The following is a 26,874-nucleotide window of genomic DNA, read 5'->3' as shown; positions in this document are numbered from 1 at the left end:
AGGGGGTAGGCTTACTGTAAAAGAACATGAGTGAGCATTCTGGGAATATGGAGATGGTTTATATTCTGATGGTGGTGGTTATATGTGTATATAAATTTGTCAAAATACACTTAGCATAAATACATATTTTTATATCAAAGTTATACTAGGACATGTGTTTAATCACAAAAATTTAAGAAGCATGTTTTCACATTAATTCTTCAGGGGAGCTTACCTTATTGAGTGCAACAATGAAGGGACATTTTTTAGATTTCAGAAGGTTAAGAGATTCAATTGTCTGGGGCTCCAAACCATGCATAATATCAACGACTAAAATGGCAATATCACAAAGAGAGCTTCCTCTGTTTCTCAGATTACTGTTGAAAAGAGGGAAAAGATGCATAAAGAGAAATCTTGAAATTACTCTTTTAAAGAAACAAATGTTTCTTTGTAAAACCTCAACGAAAAAAAACAAAATGAAGCACATGCATTAAAAATTTAAGTGCCATTAGCCCTTAACTTGCCAAATGCTTATCTGACATAGTGAACTCACATCAGCTGGAATAAGTTAGTTCCAGAAGTTACTCCAGTATTTCTGCAAATTGTATTGGCCAACTTTTTTGCACTAAGGAATATTGCTAAGAGGCAACAGGATAAATTCCATGTATAATGGGTTTCACAGGAGATAGACCAAGTATGTATTAGGATTTGGTCTTTCAAAGTACGAAAGATCTCTATAAAAAACAGGTATTCTTGGGGCGCCTGGGTGGCTCAGTCATTAAGCGTCTGCTTTCGGCTCAGGTCATGATCCCAGGGTCCTAGGATCAAGCCCCACGTTGGGCTGCCCAACAGGGGGCCTGCTTCTCCCTCTCCCACTCCCCCTTACTGTGTTCCCTCTCTTGCTGTCTCTGTCAAATAAAATCTTTAAAAAAACAAAAACAAAAATCAAGTATCCATATAAATTACTACTTATTCAGTAGGCACAGATGATCGGTAGCTACAGGGACTACAGATCTTAAAATACTACCTCAGTGTTGCCTAATCAGACTTTCCCACTCACTGAACTTTTAGATTTAATGGTTTCTAGTAGTTTGCTTGATGCCAAATAACGCAAGTTGCTCTTACCTGAAAGACTCATGCCCAGGAGTATCAATAATGAGCATTCCTGGAATTCGTACGTTCTCTCTATCAAACTAGAAAAGGTGGGGAAAAGTAGAGAGCTTAAGAAAGTCAAAATAATTGAAGTTTCTTTATAAAAACTGTTATTCAGCCATGAAAACTTAAAAACATCACTTTCCTTTCTAAATAAATGGTTTTACGACAGTCAGTGAATCAACCAGCAAAGCAAAATAGTCAATATTCTCATTAATCCAAAGGAGTTTGCAGGGGGAATGAAATGAGAAAATATTCTCTTTGTTAAGGTCATAAAACATGGTGTACTCTAATTCTGAGCAGATTATCAATAAGTAACAAATGACAAGTCGTCTGAGAGTGATTATCTATAAAAAGGTAACATGCAAGAAGAGGTTCTGACAACTTGAAAAATGTATCTAGTCCAACTTTAAAGCAATTCTAAACTTTGAAAAAATATCCTAAAGTGTGTTTTAAAGAAAATTTACTACACCAACCTAAAATATTAAAGAAAAGACTGCTGTATTTAAATAACATCATAAACACTTGACTTTCTGGACAAAAGTTCTTTAACGAATGGAAAAAAATTACAACATGCCTGATATGGACATTCCCTTTTACCCTAAATAGTGGCATTGACCAACAAATCTCTCACATACATGATTTTTTTTACTTGCTTATCTATACTGTCAATCTTCAAGTGATTTTTCAAAAAATCTTATCTCCTGATCTAGGTCAAAATGATTCAAATGTAAAACATCTCATAGTTGCATTCTGGTGATCTTAAATCAATAGTCACTGAGCACCATAATTATTTCCACTTCAGTGTCTGGAATACAAGCAATTATAATTGTCATATAAAAGTTATCCCGAGAACTTTAATACAGACCTAATAAAAATCATGCTCTTTAACTGTGTTCTAAAGTAACACCAGATTTCAAGCTCTGGCAACTGGCAGAATTAGCTATTATAAATCCCCAATGACTAACACATAGAAATATCAGATAAATTACAACCAAGATAAATTTTAAATTATGAATTTGAAAAACTGTAATTTAAGAAAACTGTCCTAAAATAAAGATTTTAAATTACATACTGAAAAAGAACTGGAAAATTTCCACATAACTGGAAAACTGGCCCAGAAGAATCAACCCCAAAATGCAAAAAGGCCACATTACTTATAAAAGGATGAAAACCAGCTTATGATCAAACCTGAAAGGCAATATTTTATGTGAGAAGAAACGCAAGTAACCTTTAAGATATTTAAGGAAAGAAAAGGTGAATCAAGGATTTTATATGTAGCCAACTAACTTTCCAGGGTGAAGGCCACAAAGTAGGTATGCAATATTCAAAAACACAGAGTATTACTCCCCTTATTCCTTCCTTAGGAATCTACCAGAAAACAAGATTCGTAAAACACAATCTCAACCAAACAACCCCCCCTCCCACCACCACCACCAATTGGAGACAAACTCATAGACCCTTTCTATATAGAGAACTAAGGCCAAAGAAAGAATAAAAGGAGATACTAGCATATAATAATTTGTGCTCTGTGTGTCAGTTATCAGTTTTGTTACTCCTTAGTTCCAAATTTACCTTTTTTACCTGCTCTGTGATAATGGAACTACGGAATTTTTACAAGGTTCAGTTCCAAGACTGGAGCACCATATGTATAAGATGAGCCTAAACATCCTGCTACATCAGACTCAAGGATGCAACCAAAGACTACTAAAACTGAATCAAAAAGACTCAGGAGTCAATGACTGGACAAAAATGAGACTATATCACCACAAGAATAAATGAATTAAAACACAGTAAATATGTTAATTCATGAGTTTATAGTAAAACAAAACCAAACCACTGTTCATTAACATGGATAAAGGGCTTGAAATAACAACATTTTGCAACCTCAAACACATTAAAAGGTAGAGATTACTTTAAAAGTTCCTTGTGACTGGAAGAGTATTTCGATTGGAAAGGGACCTAACAGAGGTCTTCTTGAGGTAAGGGCCAAGGTTCTATTTCCTAACACAGGTGACACAAAAGTATTTGTTTTATAATGATTCATTAAGCTTTACCTTAATGTCATGTGACTTTCTTTATTTATTTTGAATAAACTGAGTATCTCCAACATAGAAAATATTAGGGAGATAAAGAAAATATAATCACAATGTGATAGAAGGAAAAGAGGGTGGGGGAGGAAACAGTTTTTCAACATGGAAATCTACAGGAAAAGTGTTAAAACATGCAGGGAAACAATATAACTTCAAAATAGCATTTGCCTTTGGGAGCAAGAGGAAAGGAAATGAAAAATGAGGGCTCCTATAACATCTAATGTTTTCTTTAAAGACAAAAATCTCAAGTAAAATTGAACAAAATGGCACAAGTGTTAATTATGAATAGTGAGCATATGGATCTTTATACTATTCTTTTTTTCTGTATCTGAAATTTGTACCTTAATTTCTGTTAGAGATTAAAACACACCAAATACAGCATACTTACATTTTTAATCATCTTAGTCTGTTCATTAATGGCTTCCAGGGGAACATTGGTGGCCCCAATTTGTTGCGTAATGCCACCTGCTTCACCATCTTGTACATGTGTGTGACGAAGCTGGGATGAGACAGCAGATTCAGATTTGTATTTTGAAATATAAAAAGAAACAAAAGCAATAAGAAAGTAGCAACCTATTTAATGTAACAGAACTGCCTATCTGTGCTTTGGTTTCTATTAGCTTTTTATAAGGTATCATTCACTTACTTAAAAAGTTATATGCTAACAATATTTTCTTACTTTATCTAGAATTTTTGTCTTCCCTGTGTCCACATGTCCAAGTACACAAATAACAGGAGCTCTTAGCTTTTCTGTATTTACATTTTTACTATGTTCAAGTCGCCGTTTCTAGGAATAAAAAAAAAAATCACAAATTATTATTTCAAACCCTATCATTACTGTTCTTTAAATTATGTTGCCCTGGCAAGAGAATGCCACAACCATCATCCAAGTTTTTTGTTAATTTAACTATACATAATTGCATTTTACAACAGAACCTTTACAATCTAATTCCCATTACAGTACCTCTGAACAAAGAGAAACCTGTTAAATTTCAGGACAACAATGTTAAATATGAGTAAAAATAGTGTGAAGTTTTGGCTTCAACTTTCTGAGCACTTTTGTACATTGGTTATTTAAAAGAATATAAGAAAGTGATCTTGTATTCCATTCAGTACATATACAGTACATCCCCTAGCTTATGTGAGGGTTTTTATAAAAGGAGATATACTCTTGCATTCAAACAATTTCATTAGAACTTCAAAACTATAAATTTTTTTTTTTAAGATTTTACTTATTTATTTGAGAAAGAGAGAGTGCCCGCGAGTGCACAAGCAGGGGTGAATGGCAGGCAGAGCAGGCAGAGGGAGAAGCAGGCTCCCCATGAGCAGGGAGCCTGATGTGGGACTTGATTCCTGGACCCTGGGATCATGACCCGAGCTGAAGGCAGGCACTTAACCAACTGAGCCACCCAGGCGTCCCAAAACTGTAAAATATTTTAGAGCAATTATTTTTAAACTTTATCCATTGTATAAACACTGTAAAACCTTTCAATTGAGAGATGGTTTATTTAATCCCCGGCCTAAGATGTCCAAGGACATTTCCTACCTTAAGATACCACTCATTAGGCATGAGAAGCATGTCCTTGCATCACAATGCATTTCTCTTGTAGCATTTATCTAGACACTTCAACTTTCTAAGAACCAAACAAAAACACACATGCCAGCAGCAATTTGAAATGCCAACTTTTCAAGTACAGTAAAGCTGGCATTCAAATGAGATAAGACTTTCATCAAAATTCTGAAGTAATTTACAAAACATCGTCCATCTAAAAACCATTTTTGTAAAAATTCTTTACTTTCATTTCTACCACTAGACACTGGATCTTTCTACAAAAAATGGAATGAAAAAACATTTGGAAGGTCAAAAGTCAGATTTGAGTATTTACTAACAAGACCTTTATATTCTATGACTCAAATGCAAACATCACAACCTTAGCTAGGATTTGATTATGGTTGAAAATTGCCTTTTTCTCTCACACTTGGTGTAGCATTAAAATTTTCTGGAGGGCAATGCAGTATAGACTTTAACTCAGAAATTCTACCTGTAAGTATTTGTCCTGAAGCAATGACACGAGCATAGAGAAATGCATGTGTACAACACTGTTCGTTCACTGCAGTATTTATTGTCTGTGACAGCAAAAATTAGTAACCACTTAATCATCTGTAGCTGGGGATTTCTTAATGAATATTTCCTCAATCCCAGGGCTGAAAACTATCTGGTTGCAAAGCATCGCTTAGATACCCCTATCCACGATGGAGATTCTTACCGAGGATGTCTGGTATGGATTTTAGAAAATTATATGTAGCAAGGTTTTGGAACCATGAAATTTGTTATGGACTTGATTTTATCTCTCCCAAATTCATACACTAAATCCCTAACTCCCAATGTGAATGTATTTGGAGATAGGGCCTTTGAGGAGGTAATTAAAGTTAAATGGGTAGGGCCCTAATCCAATAGGACAGATGTCCTTATAAGAGGAGAAATAAGAAAAATCTCTCTCTGGGCATGCATAGAGTAAAGGCCATATGAAGACTCAGGGAGAAGGCAGCCATCTGCCACCAAGAAGAGAGCTCTCACCAGGAAACAACCCTGCTGACGCTTTCATCTTGAACTTTTAGCCTCAATAGCTATCAGAAAATAAATCTCTATTGTTTAAGGCACTCAGTCTGAGGAGATCAAAAAGACAGAAAACCTTTCACTAGTTTGACCAAGGGGAAAAAAAAAAAGGAGCCACAGATCACCAAAATTAGAATCAAAAGAAGCGACACCACTACTAACCTTACAGAGATGTAAAGGATTATAAAATGATCCTATAACTCTGAGAAACAAAACTGAGGGTTTTCGAGGGGAGGATAGGGGATGGGTTAGCCTGGTGATGGGTATTAAGGAGGGCACGTTCTGCATGGAGCACTGGGTGTTATACGCAAACAATGAATTGTGGAACACTACATCAAAAACTAATGATGTACTGTATGGTGATTAACATAATAAAAAAATAATAAAATAAAATAAAAGATACCATGAACTTTATGCTCACAACTTAGATGAAACACAATAGGTTAGAAAGACAAAAATTACTGAGAATGACTCAAGATGAAAAAGAAAGTATGACAAAGAGATAACAATATAACAAGTTAAGAAACTGTATTAGAAATTTATAAGTATTCAAAAGACAAAAGCTTTGTTAGTTAATTTTGCCAAACACTTAAAACAGGAAAACCAATCTTTCACAACCTCTTGCAGAAAAAAAGAGGAAGGAACACTTCGTGACTAATCCTAGGAAGCTAATTTTAAACTGACACCAAAGCCAGACAAACAAAACAAAAGAAAGTTACTGATCAATATCCTCATGGGTATAGATCACAAAAACTTCAACAAAGTATTACAAACCAAATCTAGTAACATATAAAGAGGATTATGCCAGGATCAACTGGATTTATTCTAGAAATGCAAGGTTGGGCTTAACATTTGAATACCACTACATCATACATTAATACAAAAAAGAAAAAAGAATCTCAATACACCTAGAAAAGGCACCCATTTCCATTCATGATATGAACTTTCAACAAACTGAAACTGATTAACACCACAGTTAACGGTGAACATCTGAATGCTTTCCCCACAAAGACTGAAAACAAGGCAAGTTTTATAGATCTCATATCTATATGCTGTCTTACCACTTCTATTCAGTAATGTACTGTTCTAGCCAGGGAAATCAGGCAAAAAAAAAAAAAAAAGAAATAAGCAACAATGAGATTGGAAAATAAGAATTAAAACTGTCTTTGACAGAGGACATAACACTGATTATAAGAAATTCTAAGGGAATCTATAAAAAATATTTCAATATAGTTAAAGGATATGAGATCTATAAAACTCAACTGTATTTCTTTATACTAGAAATGAAAAAATATTTAAAAATTGTGAGCCCATTTTCAATAGCATCAAAACAATAAAATACCTAGTAAATTTAACAAAAGAATTACAAATCTTAAACTGAAAACTATGAGACACTACTGGAAGAAACTGTAGAAGATCCAAATGAATGGAGAATCAGCCTATTTCCATAGATTGGAAGATTCAATATTATTAAAATAGATAATTCTCCCTAAAGTTGATCTACAGATTCAACATAATCTCCATCTAAATCTGAGCAAGTTTTTTGCAGAAATTGACAAGGTGACCATAAAATTTATATGGAAAAGCAAGTGACCGAGAATAGCCAAAACAAACTTGAAAAAGAATAACAACATTGTAGAATTTATATTTGCCTACCTCAAAACGTAGTAGAAAGCTATAGTAATGAAGACAGTGTGGTACTGGCATAAGAACAGATAATAAAGATGATGAAACAGAACTGAAAGTCTGAGATCAGATCAGAGATAGAGCTAAAGATACAGGAAATTAAAGGCAGAAATTTAGAAAAAAAATTAGGACGAAATATTCATGACCTTGGGTCAATGATTTCTTTAATACAACACTAGAAGCATGCTCTATAAAAGCAAGTTTTGATAAAATGGATGTTAAAATTAAAAACTCATTCACTTCAAAAGAAACTTAAAAAAATGAAAAGAACTCTTAAAACTCAATAAAAAGACAAATTACAAAATTTAAAAATGGACAAAAATTTGAATAGATGTTTTACCAATGAAGATTCAAGAATGGCCAAGAAGCACATTAATACTCAACATCACAGAAATGCAAATCAAAATCACAATAAGATATACTATTTCATATCCACTAGAATGACTATAATTGAAAAGACAGATGTTGATAAGTATTAGTGAAGATGCAGAGAAACTACTAGAACCTTCAACTGGTGGGAATCTATAATTGTGCAGCCACTCTGGAACATAGTTTAGCACTTTCTGAAAAAAACAAATTTACCATATGATCCAGCAATCTCACTCTTAGGAATATATCCGAGGGGCACCTGGGTGGCTCAGTTGGTTAAGCAACTGCCTTCGACTCAGGTCATGATCCTGGAGTCCCGGGATCGAGTCCCGCATCGGGCTCCCTGCTCGGCGGGGAGTCCGCTTCTCCCTCTGACCCTCTCCCCTCTCATGCTCTCTCTCTCTATCTCATTCTCTCTCTCAAGTAAATAAATAAAAATCTTTAAAAAAAAAAAAAGGAATATATCCGAAACAAAAACGAAAACACATTTCCATACAAAGGACTATATGCAAATGTATATAGTAGTACCATTTACAATAGCCAAAAACTGGAAACAACTCAAATATCCTCTAATTAGTGATTAGATAATAGAATATGGTATACTTATACAAAACTATTTGGCAATAAAAATGAACAAAATTCTGATACAGCTACAAGCAGAGTAAGTGAAATAAGCTAGACATAAAAGACCACATATTATATGATTGAAATTTATAGCAGTCCCCTCCTTATCCAGGGGTTGATACATTCCAAGACCCTCAGTGGAGGCCTGAAAATGGAGATAGTACAAAATGCTACATATACTATGCTTTCTCCTATACATATCTAAAATAAATTTAGGGGTGCCTGGGTGGCTCAGTCGGTTAAGCATCCGACTCTTGATTTCAGTTCAGATCATGATCTCAGGGTTGTGAGATCAAGCCCTGCACTGGGCTCTGTGCCGGGCGTAACCTGCTTAAGATTCTCTCTCTCCCTCTCCTTCTGCCGCACCCTCCTAAAAAAAAAAAAAAATTAGGCACAGTGAGAGATTAACAATAACTAGTAATAAAAAAGAACAATGATAAGAATATACTGCAGAAAAGTTATGTGAGGGGTGCCAGGGTGGCTCGGTCATTAAGCATCTGCCTTTGACTCAGGTCATGATCCCAGGGTCCTGGGATTGAGCCCTGCATCGGGCTCCCTGCCCAGTGGGAAGCCTGCTTCTCCCTCTCCCACTCCCCCTGCTTGTGTTCCCTCTCTGTGTCTCTCTCTGTCAAATAAATAAAATCTTTAAAAAAAAAAAAGTTATGTGAATGTGATCTCACTCAAAGTAGCTTATTGTACTGTACTCACCATTCTTCTTGTGATGATGTGAGATTATAAAATGCCTATGTAATGAGATGAAGTTAGTGAATAATATAGTGTTAGGCTACAACTGACCATCTGACAATGCAAGAAAAGGAGGATCATCAGCTTCCATGGAAAGTAGAACTGTGGATGGGGGGACTGGCAGAGTGGGGGTGGGAACTGTTGTATATGTGGGGCTAGGAACAGGGAATGACTGCAAATTGGTACAAGAAATCTTTCTGAGGTGATGAAAATATTTTAAAGTTGAGTTGTGATAACAGATGCACAACTCTACAAACTTACAAAATATCACTGAATTGTACACTTAGAACGCATCAATTCATTAGTATCTAAATTATATCCCAACAAAGCTGCTTAAAAATTTGCTGGGTGAAGAGGTCCAGAGCATACTGTTATGTGGAAAAAAAGAAAATACTGGGAAGCGCGGGTGGGCTCAGTCAGTTAAGCGTCTGCCTTCAGCTCAGGTCATGATCCCAGGGTCCTGGGATCGAGACCCCCATTGGGCTCCTTGCTCAGCGGGGAGCCTCCTTCTCCCTCTGCCTGCCTCTCCCTGTGTGCTTGTGCTCTCCCTTCTCTAACAAATAAATAAAATCCTTAAAATATGTATCTACAAAATTTATTATCTTAGTTTTAATTAAACATTTTTAAAAACTTGAAGCTCATGTACAGAACTATACACAAATCTGGTAAGTGAGATAATGGGGAAACTTCTTTCTGCGTTATATCCATTGTTTTTATTTTTTTTTATAAATACTTTATTTATTTGACAGAGAGAGATAGTGAGAGCAGGATACAGTAGGGGGAGTTGGGGGAGGGAAAAGCAGGTTTCCTGCTGAGCAGGGAGCCCGATGCGGGGCTCGATCCCAGGATCCTGGGATCATGACCTGAGCCGAAGGCAGATGCTCAAAGATTGAGCCACCCAGGTGCACCAATACCCATTGTTTTTAAATCTTCAAACATATCACACATGGGTAGAGAGTAAGGGAGTTGGCTTGATTAGGCGCTGTGGGAAGCAGCAGTTACAGCAGAGAAGAAGGGAGGGGAATGCCACTGGTATCTTAGTGGGTGGAGGGCAGGGATACTGCTTAACATCCTAAATGAAGAAGACTGTCCCACAACATAATTATATGGCCCAAAGATATCAATAGTGGCAGGGGTGAGAAATCCCAACTTACAACAATAGATTTTCTTAGTCCTTTAGAAATTCAGAAAATGGATCCCTTTAATAGATGTTACAGAACGATTAGGCAAACATTGATACATAGGTTATTTAAAAACAATAAAAAAACTGAAAATTAGAATTATAAATGAAAATATTTTTTAAAAAAGGAAAGCTAAAATCGTTTTTAGCTTTGAAATACTTTAACATCCTTAAGCAAACCAGTTTTTAGTATATTATTTATACTAAGCTGACATAATTAAAGAAAACTCTTAAGTCTACTGCATTAAGTAGGAAAAATATAGTAAGCATGCTAGGTATGTACACTTTGCTAAATAGAAAGATGCCTCAGGGGCGCCTGGGTGGCTCAGTTGTTTAAGCATCTGCCTTCGGCTCGGGTCATGATCCCAGGGTCCTGGGACCAAGCCCTGTGTTGGGCTCCCTGCTCAGCGGGGAGCCTGCTTCTCCCTCTCCCACTGCCCCCTGCTTGTGTTCCCTCTCTTGCTATCTCTCTCTGTAAAAAAGAAATGAAAGAAAATCTTTAAAATAGATGCCTCATTACCCCACCAGATTTCAATAACTAGAGTCATCAGATGCCTCACAGTGACTAACCTAAAATACACAAGGCAAACACCAGTTTAACCCTTTATGACTACAAGGGTATATGCTCAGAGTATCTCTGCATACTCTTTTTTTTTTTAAAGATTTTATTTATTTATTTGAGAGAGAGAATGAGAGATAGAGAGCACGAGAGGGAAGAGGGTCAGAGGGAGAAGCAGACTCCCCGCAGAGCAGGGAGCCCGACATGGGACTCGATCCCGGGACTCCAGGATCATGACCTGAGCCGAAGGCAGTTGCTTAACCAACTGAGCCACCCAGGCGCCCTATCTCTGCATACTCTTAAATAATCATTTAAAGAGCACATCAAAGTTTGGAGAAAACAAACAAACAAACACAATAAAGCAGTATACCATTCTGACTTAGGTGAGGGAGTAAGGTCCTTAGGCTAGATCAATGTCAAAGACCCAATGTCTAACCGAAGGTCATGAATACTTTGTCCTGTTTTTTCTTCCCCCCTAAATTTATACCTTTAGTTTCTTTTATCTTTAGCTCTATCTCTGATCTGTTTTAAGATAACTTTTATATATGATTTGGGGTCAGAGACTAAACTCATTTTTTATTAATTTAACTAGCATCATTGGTTGAAAAAGCTATCCTTTTCCCACTGAACTGCTTTGGCATCTTTGAAAAATCAATAGGTCAGAAATATAAGAATTTTTGGACTTTCAGTTCTGTTTCATCATCTGTATTATCTGTTCTTATGCCAGTACCACACTGTCTTTAGCTCAGTTTTTTTTTTTTTTAAGATTTTATTTTATTTGACACAGAGAGAGATATAGTGAGAGAGAGAGCACAAGCAGGGGGAGTGGGAGAGGGAGAAGCAGGCTCCCTGCTAAGCTGAGAGACCGACACGGAGCTCGATCCCAGGACCTGGGATCATGGCCTGAGCCGAAGGCAGCCGCTTAACCGACTGAGCCACCCAGGTGCCCCTAGCTCAAACAGTTCTAATGATCCCAGATGAGAAGTTGGGAGGAAAGGAGAGAAAGGGGAAAATAAATACCTCAATCCTCCGTTTGGCTTTGTCATAAGCCCTTTCTTCTTTAGTTCGATCATCATCAGAGTCGTATTCAGATTCTGAACTCATTTCTTTACTTGGTTTTTTATCTAACATTTTCCCTGCATCCTTCTCATCGGACACCTTTTCATCTTCTTCATCACCTTCACTGCCTTCACTCTCTCCTTCCTCTTCCTCCTCCTCTTCACTCTCATCTTCTTCACTCTCTTCTTCTTCCTCCTCCTCCTCCTCCTCAGGATTTTCTTTTACTTCTATATGCACCGTGTTTTCTTCTTTCAGGAAAAAGAGATTTGAAAGTTAAAAACAGAGATTTCCATCAACTTTATAGAGACCTTAAAGGGAAAATACTACTAAGGGTGCATGAAGTATGGCAGTAACATTATAAAACATCATGAATGCTAAATTGTTTTCATGCATTATAAATGCAAAGTGTTGGTCACATATTTGCTACAATGAAGATTGCCATTTAACAGTAAAAACTTATTATGTGAAAATGGTATATTTTCAGGCTATAAGAACAAGAATCAAGGGAGGGGAACACAACACTTAAAATTTCTTTCTGTTGTGGTCATTTGCCAATTCTGCACTTGATCTCAGCCAAAAGGCTGAGAAGCAATGGCCATTTGTTGATGCTGGAGGAGGCACCTTAAAGGTTAAGCAGTGCTTAGGGGTCCAGGCACTGGGTCTATTAAAGACTCATCAAGGGGGCAAGGTGGACAGACATTGGGTAATATTCTTATTGTGGAATGAAATCCCGAAGAACTGAACACTAGCAGTTAGAATGAATAGGAAATAAATAGGACCTCCCCATTACTGGCCAATCACTTCCAGATTCTATCAATTCTAAATCTAGAATAAGATGATTCAATATTGCTAGTTCATTCAGACTCCTGGTGGATGTACACATAAATTCTCCCTGGAGAAAGAAAAACACCATCCCTGATGTCAAATTATTCCTACAGTGTTTTTTTTTTTAAAGATTTTATTTATTTATTTGACAGAGAGAGACATAGTGAGAGAGGGAACACAAGCAGAGGGAGTGGGAGAGGGAGAAGCAGGCTTCCTGCGGAGCAGAGAGCCCAATGCGGGACTCGATCCCAGGACCCTGGGATCATGACCTGAGCCAAAGGCAGATGCCTACGTTTTACAAGTATAATATCCAGCACAATTTATGAAAATAACAAGCCACATGGGAAAATTATGTACATGATGGAAGCCAGTAAGCCCCAAAACGAGGGATGCCTGTGGGGCTCAGTCGGTTGAACATCCAACAATTGGTTTGGCTCAGGTCATGATCTCAGGGTTATGAGATTGAGCCCTGAGTTGGACTCTGTGCTCAGGGGGAGTCTGCTTGAGATTCCCTCTCTCTGCCCCTCCCCCCTTACACTCCCTAAAATAAATAGTCTATTAAAAAATTTAAAAAATGACTATGTTTCTAACATCTAGGAAGCAAAAGATTAAAAAGTTTAGAAAGTAAAAACATATAAAAAATAGTTAAATGGAGTATCTAAAACTAGAAAATACTGGAAACAAAACTAAGAACCCAAAAAATGGGTTTAACAGGGGAGCAGAAACAGCTGAAAACTAGTAAACCAGAAGACAGATAAGAAACACTCTAGAATGAACCATGGAGACTCAGTTAGGTGGAAAGCACGAAAAGAAATGATACACTGATATAGTAAGAAGGCCTATCATAGGCATAACTAGAATCCCTGAGGAAAATAACGGCTCATAACACTGCAAAATTGATAAAAACATAAAACCATGCATTGATAAAACTCTATAGGCAGAATTAATAAAAGAAAATTGACCCTGGCCACATCATACTAAAACTGCTGAAAACCAAAGGCACATGAAAACTTTAGGTTCATATATGACTTCTCAACAGGAACAATGAAAGCTAACGCAAGGGAATAATATCTTCAAAACGTTAAATAGAATTTCAGCAAAGAGGAGGAGGAACAAGACGATGGAGGAGTAGGAGACCTAAATTTTGTCTGGTCCCAGGAATTCAGCTAGACAGGGATCAAACCATTCTTAACACCTACGAACTCAACAGGAGATAGAAGAAAAGAATAGCAGCAACTCTCTGAACAGAAAAGTGACTACTTTCTAGAAGGCAGAATGTGCGGAGAAGTGAATCCAAGGTGATATATGGGAAGACAGATGGCGGGGGAGGGGGCCTCCATCAGCCACTTCTGGCAAGTGATAGAGCAGGAGAGCACTAAATTGGACCTTTTAGAAGTCTGCTCCGCTGAGGGACGTTGCTCCAGTGGCTAAGCAGGGGGTGGAACCCTCGTGGGACAGTGTGGTCTCAGGCCCCTCGGGGTCACAGAAAGGCCGGGGGTGCCTGAGTGTGGCAGAGCTCCCAGGTATCGGAGCGGGAAAGCCAGCTGCAGAGACAGAGTCGAGGAGTGGGCTCTCAGCTGGGGTTGCCATAAACCATGATCCGTGGCACAGCCAGGCCACTGCTTCTCCAGCAGGGACCCAACAAGCGACAGATCGGGGAGACTCCCGTTCCTCCCCTGGGAGGAGCGGCACGGGAGAGCACCGCAGGGATCTACTGGGTTTGGAGACTCCACACGGGGTCAGGGGCCAGAGACAGAAATGCTCGGTCACAGGCCGGGTGAGCACGGAGTGCAGCTGGAGACCAGGGAGACAGGAGTGACTGACTGCTTTTCTCTGGGGGCACAATGGGGAGTGGGGCCCGAGCTCTTGGGTCCTCCAGGGCAGAGATTGGGAGTCTCCCATTTTCACTCTCATCCTCCAAAGCTGTACAGAAAGCTTTCAGGGAACAAAAGCTCCCAAGAGCAAACCCAAGCCGATTACTTAGCCCAGCCCCTGGCAAGGATGGAGCAGTTCCGCCTCCAGCAAAGACATTTGAGAACCATTGCAAGAGGACCCTCCCCCAGAAGATCAGCAAGAACAGCCAGCCAAGACCAAGTTCACCAATCAATGAGAACAGCAGAACTCCAGCCCTAGGGAAATACAGCACATAGAACTGATGGCTTTTTTTCCCATGATACACTAGTCTTTCAAAGTTAATTTTTTATTTTTCTTTTTTTCTCTATTTTTTTTTGAGTTTTTCTTTTTCCCTTTTCAACCAACATCTTATCAATCCCTTTTTTTTTTTAAACCTTTATAGAGTCATATTCTATCCCTTCATTGTAGTTACCCTTATTTTTTGTATATATATATATAAGTTGTTCTCTCTTTAAAATTTTGGGATACAGTATGTTTCTTCTAAGAGACCAAAATATACCCTAAATCTCTAGTGTATGGCTTTCTAGTCTCCTGCCTGATCACATTCTCTCCCTTTTTTTTAAAGATTTTATTTATTTGGGAGAGAGTGAGAGAGAGCATGAGAGGACAGAGGGTCAGAGGGAAAAGCAGACTCCCCGCTGAGCTGGGAGCCCGATATGGGACTCCGGGATCATGACCTGAGCCAAAGGCAGTTGCTTAACCAACTGAGCCACCCAGGCGCCCTCTCTTCTTTCTTTTTTCAACCAACTTATCAAATCCTTTTATAAAATTGTTTATAATTTTCATCTTTACACTCATATTCCATCCCTTCATTGTATTTACCCTTATTTTTGTACATATATATGTTTTTCTTTCTTTAAAATTTTGGGTGGTAGTTTCTTCTAACAGACCAAAATATGCCCCAAATCTAGTGTGTGGCACTTGATCTATTCACCAGCCTGATCATATTTCAACATATTCTTTTTTTTTTCTTTTTCTTTCCCTTTCTTTTCCCCCAATCTTCTGATTGGCTTAGTGTATATTTTTCTGGGATCGTTGTTACCCTGTTAGCATTTTGTTCTCTCATTCATCTGTTCTCCTCTGGACAAAATGACAAGACAGAAAAACTCACCTCAAAAGAACAAGAGGCAGTCCTGGCTGCCAGGGACCTAATCAAAACGGACATTAGTAAGATGTCAGAACTAGAGTTCAGAATGACGATTATAAAGATACTAGCTAGGCTTAAAAAAGCATGGAAGATACTACAGAAACCCTTTCTGGAGAAATAAAAGAACTAAAATCTAACCAAGTCAAAATCAAAAAAGCTATTAATGAGGTGCAATCAAAACTGGAGGCTCTAACTGCTAGGATAAATGAGGCAGAAGAGAGAATTAGTGACATAGAAGACAAAATGATGGAGAATAATGAAGCTGAGAAAAAGAGATGAACAACTACTGGATCACAAGGGCAGAATTCCGGAGGTAAGTGATACCATAAACAAGAAACAGTATTAAAATAATTGGCATCCCAGAAGAAGAAAGAGAGAAAGGGGCAGAAGGTATACTGGAGCAAATTACAGCAGAGAACTTCCCTAATTTGGAGAAGGAAACAGGCATCAAAATCCAGGAGGCACAGAGAACCCTCCTCCTGATGATGGGTATTAAAGAGGGCACGTTCTGCATGGAGCACTGGGTATTATACGCAAGCAATGAATCATGGAACACTACCTCAAAAACTAATGATGTAATGTATGGTGATTAACATAATATAATGAAAAAAAAGAAAAGCAGAAATGGAATGCCTCACTAACAGGTTCATACTAAAGGAAATTCTAAAAGGTATTCTTCAGACAAGAAGAAATGATCTCATATGGAAGATCAGAGATCCAAAAAGAAATGAAATACAACAAAGAGCTGACAATATGAATAAACTTAAAGCCAAAAATTAAAAAAGAGAATTAAAATAAATGGGAATAACGAACTGAGGAGTGGATAAATTTGCTCATGTATTCTATGGTCTTTATATTGTCTGGAAGGAGGGTAACATTAGACAGTAATAGTTTAAAGATCCATGTTAAAAGTCTCTAGAGCAATGACTAAAAATAAGTGGAAAAGCATACAACTTCTACGCTCATGGAAGGAGGAACATACAGAATTTAAAAAAGGGGGGGGAGGTGCCTGGGTGGCTCAGTCAGTCACGGCTCAGGACATGATCCCAGGGTCCTGGGATTGAGCCCTGCATTGAGTGCCCTGCTCAATGGGAAGCCTGCTTCTCCCTCTCCCTCTGCTGTTCCTCCTGCTTGTGCTTTTTCTCGCTCTCTCCTGCTCTCTGTCAAATAAATAAATAAATAAAATTTTAAAGAAAACAACAATCCCAAGCATGGTTAGAAAGGACAAAAAAAGAAACAGAACCAGTAAGGACTAAATAAGATAACAAATACTCTTCACTAATTACATAAAGGGTTAAATGTAATGGGCTAAGTGGTCTAGGTAAAATAAAGATTGACAAACTGGATTTAAAAATCTCAACTATGTGCTAATCAAGGAGACAGAAAATGTTAAGAATAGAAAAAGAGCATGTCAATCAAAGCTATTTCACTGTATCAACATCAGATAAAGTATGTTTTAAGGCAAAAAGCATTGTTAGAAATAATTAAAACAAACAAAAAACCACAAAAACAGAAAGAAATAAAAAATATAAATAAGACACAACAGAATAATAAATCAATGAGTCAAATTCATCAAAAAAATATGAGAGTGTATTTACCTAAAATTTATCAAAAAAAACTAACAGAGCACAGGGAGAAATAGACAATCTACGATCATGGCAGATTTTATCTCACTACTCTCAGTAACAGAGAGAAAAGGCAGTCCAGAAAAAAAAATCTCAGAATAAAAAAGACTTGGACAAAATGATGAGCAAATCTGACCAAATACAGTTTACCCTTGAACAACATGGGGATTAGGAATGTCAATGCCCCCATGCAGTTGGAAATCCATGTATAACTTTTGACTCCTCAAAAATTTAACTAACAGCCTACTATTGACCATAAGCCTTGGTAATAACATAAACAGTTGACTGACACATATTTTGTATGTGTATTACATACTGTATTCTTATAATAAACTAAACCAAATAAAAATGTTATGAAGAAAACCTTAAGGAAAATATATTTACAGCACTGTATCAAAAAAAATCTGCACGTAAGTAGAATCCTGCAGTTTAAACCCATGTTGTTTAAGGGTTAACGCTACAGAGAACAAGGCACACAACTACTGTAGAATATAAATTCCTTCCAATCATATATTAAACACAATAATCAACCATGTGCTGGGTTGTAAATTAAGTCTCAACAATTTCAAAAGATAGAACCATGTATATTCTCTGATCTCAATGAAGTAACAAGAAAATAATTAGAAAATCCCTCTTTTTGTAAATTAAGAACTACAGTTCTATCAATCAGGTAAAATATATTAAAATGGAAGTTAAAAATGACATTAGAACTTGTGAAATCTGGGTAAAGTAATGCTTAACAAAAAATTTAGTTTTAATAACATGTATTAGATATTGGCGAGCATGTGGAGAAAAAGGAACCCTCTTGTGCTGCTATTTGGAATGCAAACTGGTGCAGCCACTGTGGAAAACAGTATGGAGTATCCTCAAAAAATTAAAAATAGAACTACCTTATGATCCAGTAATCACACTACCAGGTACTTACCCAAAAAGTACAAAAATACTAATTCAAAGGATTACACGCACCCCTACGTCTATGGCAGCATTGTTTATAATAACCAAAATATAGAAGCAGCTCAAGTGCCCACAGATGAACGGATAGAGAAGATGTGTATGTATACAATGGAATTTTATTCAGCCATGAAAAAGAATGAAATCTTGTCACTTGCAGTGACATGGATGGAGCTAGAGAGTATAACACTGAGTGAAATGTGTCAGAGAAAGACGAATATGATTTCACTCATATGCAATTTAAGAAACAAATGAGCAAAGAGCAAAAAGAAGAGAGAGACAAACTAAGAAACAGCCTCTTTAACTACAGAGAACAAACTGATGGTTACCAGAGGAGAAGAGAGGTTTGGGGCAGGGGGGGACCTGGGGGGGGCATGGGTTAAATAGGTGATGGGAATTAAGGAGTGTACTTGTTCTGAGGAGCACCATGTTATATATGGAATTGCTGAATCACTATCATACATCTGAAACTAATATAACAATGCATGTTAACTAACTAAAATTAAAATTTAAAAAAAAAAAGTATTAGGAAAAAAAAACCCTGAAAAACCAAAAAACCAAATATCCATCTCAAGAAGTTAGGAAAAACCCCCAGCAAACTAAAACCAAAGAAAGTAGATTTTAGTAATAGAGGACAGACAGTAATAACAAAGAAAAATTATTTCTTCATATTGATTAGGTACTATTCACTTGTATTACACCTTTATATCATATTTCAAGTTAAAGTGCTTTTTTTGTAGGCTAGCTTTAATAGCCTAACCCCATTTAAAACATCACTCTGAAAAAATGTATTTTAAATCCTAGGAGCCCCTGAAAAACCATTTACTCATAAAATGAGGATCCACATAAGGATTTAGGAACCATGGCAATGGAGAGATCTGAAACTGGTTTTTATTCCCAGAAATGTTCATATGGCTTTCATAATCAGAAGACTGACTATTCCTTTAAATACACACACCTCTAATAACCATTAGATTTATCAATGCGTACTTATGAGCTATTCACCTTTTTCTCTCTCTTCATCACTGGCCATAGCTTCCCAATCATCCAATCCAGCATCTTCAGTTTCTTCTTCCTCTTCTGTAAATAAAGGTTTTTGTTAAAAGACATAAAAATCATCTAGAAATAGGAGCTTGCTTTTAGAAAAAAGTGGAAAATTATGCTGACACTAAAAATATTTTAATTATGCAAAACATACAATTTCATCATCTTTGGAACTATTTTCTCAGTATAGCTACATGTTATAATTTAGTATTACCAAATGCTGCATAATTTCCTAGCATTTTGAATATACCAAATTAAACTTAAACCAGATTTCATATTTGACATAATTAAAGTTTTAGAAACTCAGACACTGAAATGTTCTGTTAGATTCTGAAAAGGGTAGATGATCACACTCAGTTCTTAAGGCAAAATGAAATTTCAAAATAGTCCCCCCAACCTTAGCTACAGTCTTGTTTTCTGCATTTTGTTACCCACGGTGAACTGCGGTCTGGAAGCAAATGATCCTCCTTTCCTTCTTCTAACATATGGTCAGAAGGTCAATGGTCGTCTAACATTACATCACAATGACTACATCATTCATCTCACTTCATCTAGTCACATGGGTATTTAACATCTCACATCATCACGAGAAGAAGAATGAGCATAGTACAATAAGATATTTTAGAAGAGAGACACTACACTCACATAACTTATAGTATATTATTCTAATTGTTCATATTATTACTTATTGCTGTTCATCTCTTACTGTACCTAATTTATAAATTAAACTCTATCACAGTTATGTATGTACAGGAGAAAACAGAGTTCAGTACTATCTGCAGTTTCAGGCATCCACTGGGGGTCTCAAAACATATCCCCCACAAATAAGAGAGGATTACTTACTGTATCTTCATTTTGATCTTTCAAACGTATATGTCATACCTAAGAATTTACTACTTATTTTATTGCTTTAACTTCTACAGCTACATAAAAATACTACTTAAATCATAGTTGTAGGTACAAAGCTACACCTCTACTCCAGTTGAAAATAAGAATATCTGCTGACAATCCAAAATCATCCAGAAAGGTATAATTTTGAATATTAAAGATTTAATATTCTCAACATTAATGACTCTTTTTACTGAAATCCAATAAAGCAAAACTATTCTCAAATCCAAGCGGGACAAGTGGTATTTGCTTCCCTGTAATAATTATTACTTGCCAACAAGTTTGGATCATCTTGAGAAAGAGGAAATGAATCAGGTACATGTACCCAAAATGTCCTTCTAAATTAGCAATTCTTTCCACTGCTATGTCACCTAAAATAATGGACTGCCATTAGGCATATCAACCTGAATTTCTCCAATATCATCATGCTCAGCTGAGTTGTGCCAGGTAAATGATCCTTTTATACTAAGAACAGGAGGGGAGAAAGAAGGAAAGGAACTATCAATGATATTTTTCACCAGTGTGGGTCAGTCTTGATATTCTTTTGCTATTTATTCTGACTCCAAACTTTAAACAGTAGAGAGTCTCTTGATTTTGTTAACCATACATGTAGCTAGCTAGCCTCTGGCTCACCTATCAATATCTAGTCTAATGTATTAAAACAACATTTATCTTTAAAAAAAAAAGCCAAATACTTTCCCCAACCTTAAAACACATACATACACAGAATGAATAAACTGAATCCTCTTACTGATTTAGTAAAATAGAAGCTGACCTTTAAGGTTTAAAAATGCCAATTTTTACAGTACTCTTAAAAAGTTGTCATTAAAATGCTTCCAATTTGCTTCCAAAGGATTAAGTAAAGGTCGTCTTGGCACCACCAAAGATTTCTGACCCATAAATGAAAACATCAGAAAAAATTTCAAAAAACTTCTATTCTGTCTACATTTTACTAACACTACTAAAAACTGATTCAAGTCTCAATCCTATTCTTTTTTTTTTTTTTTTTTTTTAAAGTGGAGCCCAGCTTGGAGTTCAAACTCACAGGAGCTCGAACTCACAACCATGAGATCAAGACCTGAGCCATGACCAAGAGTCAGATACTCAACCGAATGAGCCTCCCAGGTGCCCCTAAACTTTTTCAAAATGAAAATGGAAAGAAACAGTTTAAAGTATGAAGAATACCATCCCGCCAGATATTTGCTTTCCCCAAATACATGATGACTGAGACAATTTCTGACACACGAGTGCTATTTAATAGGAAGCAATTAGTCAGTGCTACTGGCCTGGTTCAGCAGGAGGTGGTGTCTCTTCCTTTTCTGGAACTCCTTGTTCTACAACTTCTACAGCAGCACATAATTCTATTGGTTCAGATACTGAAAAAGGGACAGAAACCAAGTTAACAATACTTTTTCAGTGCAAAATTTCTGTTGGGATACTCTGTTAAGTACTGAATAAAAACCAGTAGTACAAACCTAAATTCTTTAGCAAGTTTATAAAATGTTTAAATATCAGTCATATATTTTACAGGAAACAGTCTGCTCAAGAACAATGTGAAATTACAAAAGGATAAGAAGGAAACAAAGAAAAGTAAGAATGATGGTTAAGAATAGTTGTTTTGGGGAAGATCTAGATTTTTCAAACAAAAGCACTGTTCCATTAACCTGTCATTTAAATTAGTTGAGAATGATTAACAATAATAAGAAACAAGGTACAGGAAATAAGTTTCAATATGTAATTCTGATTTGTGGTTTCTTTTTAAAAGACACTGTTTTGAAGGTTGTAGGGAAAGGCAAACAAAATAGTTTTTAAATCACAGGTCCCTTTGTATACAAACCTTCTTTATTTTCTAGCTGCTGTAATGTTTTTTTCTTCTTTTTATCTTCATAAATTGGCCTTTTCTTTGGCAAAGAGTCTTTTGATGGCACTTCAACACCTAAGGGATAAAAATGAAAAACTTTAGATTTATTCTATTTGTGTATCATCTAAGAAATGCAACTTAAAAAGATAACATTTTAAGGAAGTCTAGGTGACTCAGTTAGTTAAGCGTCTGCCTTCGGCTCAGGTCATGATCCCAAGGTCCTGGAATCGCGTCCCACATCAGGCTCCTTGCTCAATACGGAGCCTGCTTCTCCCTCTGCCTCCCACTCCCCCTGCTTTTGCTCTCTCTGACAAATAATAAATCTTAAAAAAAAAATACATTTTAGTCACCTCAGAGATACATACATTCATGGAAAAATCTCTTTTCTTTAGAAGGAGTTTTAAAATTTACATAAACTAAAAACACTACTTTCTTGGTGTCCAGTTCTGGGACTTTTGAAAAATGTGTAGAGTTTTATTAAACACAATGAAGATGCAGAACAATTCCAACACCCTGTGCTGTTCTATATAGTCAAACCGTACTTACATCCTTAGCCCTTGGCAACCACTGATCTGTTCTCTATCCCAAAAGATTTGTTTTTTCCAAAATGTCATAGAAATGAAACCTATAGTCTGGGCTGTTGTCATCATAATGGATTTGAGAGTCATCCTCATTGTTATATGTACTAATACTTCATTTCTTTCTATTGTATTCCACTGTATGGATATATTATAGTTCCATTATTCTGTAGACAACTGAAGGACGCTTAACTTTTTTTCCAGGTTTTGACAATTATGAATAAAGCTTCTACGAACATATGTATACAGTTTTCTGTGTGAACATTTCTCTGGGGTAAATATTTTGAGTGGGAATGATGGGACATTAGATAAATATATATTTAATTTTGTAAGAAACTGCCAACTGTTTTCCAAACTGACTTTACAGTTTTGCATTTCAACCAGTAAGGTAGGTGAGTTCCAACTGTCCTGCATACTTGCCAGAAAAAGGCAAGTTGTTAAAATCTATGTATTTCAATAAACATGTAGTAATATATCACTGTGGTCTTAATTTGAATTTCCCTAATGACTAATGTTAAACATTCTTTTCATTGCTTATAGTTCTGTTCAAATCTTTTGCCCATTTTTAAATAGGGTCGTTGCTCTTCTTATTGTTGAATACTAAGTTATCTTCACATATTGTGTGTATTAAATTAATCCCTGTCAGGTGATTTTCAGGTATTGTCTTTGAATTCTCTCAGTGGTGTCTCCTGCAGAGTAAGTTTTTAACTGGACTTCCCAAATATGTTCCTTTTTATGAATTATGCTTTTTTAAGTTAAACTAAGCACTAACACAAGGTCACAAAGATTTTCTATTTTTCCCCTCCAGTTTTGTAGTTGTACGTTGTAGATTTGGATTTACGATCTTTTTGAGTGAATTTTTATATAACGTGTGAGATTTAGGACTAGGCTTTTGGGTATTTTGGGTTTTTGTTTTTGCATCTAGATACTCAACTGTTCCAACATCCGTTGTCAACACTGTATTTTACTTATTAAACTGCCTTTTCCCCAAAACTGACCATATACAGACGATTCTACTGATCTATTTGTCTTTATTCCTGCTTTAGCCATTATCACACTACTGATTACCATGGCTTTATAGTAAGTCTTGAAATCCGGTATTTTGAGTCCTCCAAGTATATTATTTCCAAAAATATTTTGGCCATTCTAACTCCTTCACCCTTTCATACGCATTTTAGAAATAGCTTACAGATACTCACAAAATATCCTGCTGCAAGTTTGACTGGAATTGCACTGAATCTAGAGGTCATTTTGGAGAACTGATAATCTCAACAGTATCAAGTGAATGCAACATTTTTCCATTTACAAAGGTCATTGATTATTTTCACATTTTTATAGTTTTCAGCATATAGAGCCCACAAATATTAGAATTATAATGAAGAAATTCAGTTTATTTAGGGGGTGCTACTACAAATAATAGTGTTTTGACTTTCAGCTGTTAATTACTAGCATACAGATATACAATTGGTATTTGCATACTGGTCCCATCTAGCACCTTGTTAATCTCACTTATTAGCTGTAGGGTTTTGTGTGTGTGTTTTTTTTTTTAGTTCTAGATGCCATGATATTTTCTACGTAGGCAGCTATCATCTGTGAATAGGTTTTACTTTTTCCAATCTGTATGCCTTTACTTTTCTTTTCCTAATTACCCATGCTAGGATGTTCCAGTACAACATGGAATGATTGTGGTAAGAATGGACATCCTTGTCTTAATTAGAATATTAAGATTTAGCAGCTATAATTCATCATTAACTGCAATGGTTGAATATTTTTTTGTAGATCTCTTTTAGCAAAATAAGGAACTTTTCTAAACTTCTATCATACATGGATGAATTCTGTCAAATGATTTTTCTTCATCTCTAAGATGATCATGCAGTTTTTCTTCTTTAAATACATTTATTCATTTTCAAAACTGAACCAGCCTTCATTCCCAGAGTAATCTTTATGAGTTTTGATAGTTTATGTCTTTTAAGGAATAGCCCTATTTTATCAAGCTTTTGAATCTATTAGCATAGAGCCGTTCACAATATTGCCTTATCATTTTAATACCTGTAGAACTGTAATGATGATATCCTTCCCCAAGCTTTCCTCCTGGTATTGGTAATTTGTGTCTTGTCTCTTTTCTTCCTTAGCCGGTCTAGAAGTTTATCAATTTTATTAATATTTTCAAAGTACTAACTTCTGGTTTCAATGATTGCCTATTAGTCTTGTTTTATATTGCATTGTTTTCTGCACTTTTTTTCTTTCTGCTTACTTTGCTCTTCTATTTTTTAGTTTAAGATGGGAAGCTTAGACTATTGATTTGAACTTTTTTTTTTTTTAAAGATTTTACTTATTTGACAGAGACAGAGCGAGAGAGGGAACACAAGCAGGGGGAGTAGGAGAGGGAGAAGCAGGCTTCCCCACGGAGCAGGGAGCCCGATGTGAGGCTTGATCCCAGCACCCTGGGATCACGACCTGAGCCGAATGACTGAGCCACCCAGGCGCCCCTTGACCTTTTTTTCTGAAGCAAGCATTTAATACCACAAATTCTCCTCTAAGCATTGCTTTAGCTGCATCCCACAAACTTTGATATGTTGTATTTTCATTTTTGTTTTTTCCGAATTCAAGATACTTTCTAATTTTCAGTAAGACTTCCTCCTGGACTCATGGGTTAGTAAGAAGTGTAGTTTAGGGGTGCCTAGGTAGCTCAGTCAATTAAATGTCTGCCTTCGGCTCAGGTCATGATACCAGGGTACTGGGATGGAGCCCAGCATCAGGCACCCCGCTCCGTGGGGTGTCTATTTCTCCCTCTGCCCCTCCCCCTGCTCATGCTTGCACTCTCTCTCTAAATAAAATCTTTAAAAAAAAATGTTCATCTAATCTCGTAAGTACAAGTCAAACAACTCCATAAAACATTACTAAGATTGGCAAATTACTCTCATCCCAATTTCTTCATGAGTGCTTTTAGCCTTCCAGATGGTTACCTGTCAAATCTGATATCTGGGTGCTAGTTGTACTCATATTTGTTCTCTAATTTCATCTAAAAAACTATATCCCCAATTAAGAATAAAACTTTCTGAAATCTAAGTACTGTGTTTCTCTATATTTACTGCTCCCTGCTGAACATATAATGCATAATTAAGAGGCAGTCATACAGATCAGTTTAAATCTCAACTCCATGACCTTGGGCAAGCTGTTAAAAAGAGTCTCTATTTCTTCACCTAAATGATGGGAATGAAAATACCTATAAGATTTTTGTGAGAAAACAGACAAGGTCAAAGGTTTATGACAGTATCAGTTACATAATACACACATAATAAATGGTACCTATTACTGTAATTATAGCATAAGCACCAAAATTACTGTCATATAAAAATCTGTGAAATATAAGAACAGGAAATTGAGAGGTCCTAATATATCCTTCTCAATGGAGCACAGACACTATTTTAAATCATCTTATATGTCAAAAAATAATCAATTATGTGTCCAGATTGTGGTCTGTAAACTAAAAGGAACCGAGGCTCCTTGGATAAACAGGTGATTCTAGATCTAAGACAGAAAATGTGCAAGATAAACCTTAGATAACTTGTGTTAGAAAGCAAGGATGGTGTCTAAGAATACTGTAGTCATGTAGAAAAACTCACAGGGACCATCCTGAATGCGCTCCTATTGGTCAAAGATGGGACAATTTGAATATAAAAAACATGAATGACTTCATGAGATAAACCATATTATATAAAACCCCATTAAAAGAAAATGATATACATCCAAAAAACAAAATTATACTCACTGATCACCTTTGAAGTTGCTAAGACACTAATTTATTAATCTGAAAATTAATAAAGGATAAGAATTAAGCATTTATCCTGGCTTTCCTGCATGAACTACATTTCAGGGAAAGCTTTTCTTTAAAGGAAGATTATAGCTAATAAGTGCAGAAAAAATGACAGAATATCACAACTCTGCAATGATCACCAGCTGGTATTAAATTATTATT

The 26,874-nt window shown here is 36.3% G+C and overlaps 1 protein-coding gene across 2 annotated transcripts in view; it reads right to left on the bottom strand.

The window, feature by feature from the left end:
• The window catches only part of EIF5B (eukaryotic translation initiation factor 5B), a 92,047-nt gene that overhangs the window by 22,816 nt on the left and 42,357 nt on the right, over positions 1-26,874 (bottom strand). The window contains exons 7-14 of one of the 2 annotated variants that reach the window (XM_028103835.2): positions 22,294-22,392; positions 21,743-21,832; positions 19,530-19,604; positions 12,024-12,310; positions 3,904-4,011; positions 3,613-3,723; positions 1,105-1,172; positions 215-356 (exon numbers count right to left, since the gene is read on the bottom strand). In XM_028103835.2, the coding sequence (XP_027959636.1) occupies positions 215-356; positions 1,105-1,172; positions 3,613-3,723; positions 3,904-4,011; positions 12,024-12,310; positions 19,530-19,604; positions 21,743-21,832; positions 22,294-22,392 (980 nt within the window). The remainder of the gene's footprint in view (positions 1-214; positions 357-1,104; positions 1,173-3,612; positions 3,724-3,903; positions 4,012-12,023; positions 12,311-19,529; positions 19,605-21,742; positions 21,833-22,293; positions 22,393-26,874) is intronic. The other variant, XM_028103836.2, reaches the window with a different exon arrangement.

Source organism: Eumetopias jubatus, unplaced genomic scaffold (assembly GCF_037043125.1).
Source record: "Eumetopias jubatus isolate StellerSeaLion01/CBP00866 unplaced genomic scaffold, mEumJub1_p1.0 scaffold_9, whole genome shotgun sequence".
NCBI lineage: Eukaryota > Metazoa > Chordata > Mammalia > Carnivora > Otariidae > Eumetopias > Eumetopias jubatus.
Note: the sequence above shows the minus strand (reverse complement) of the source record. Positions and strands in the feature narration are given on the sequence as shown.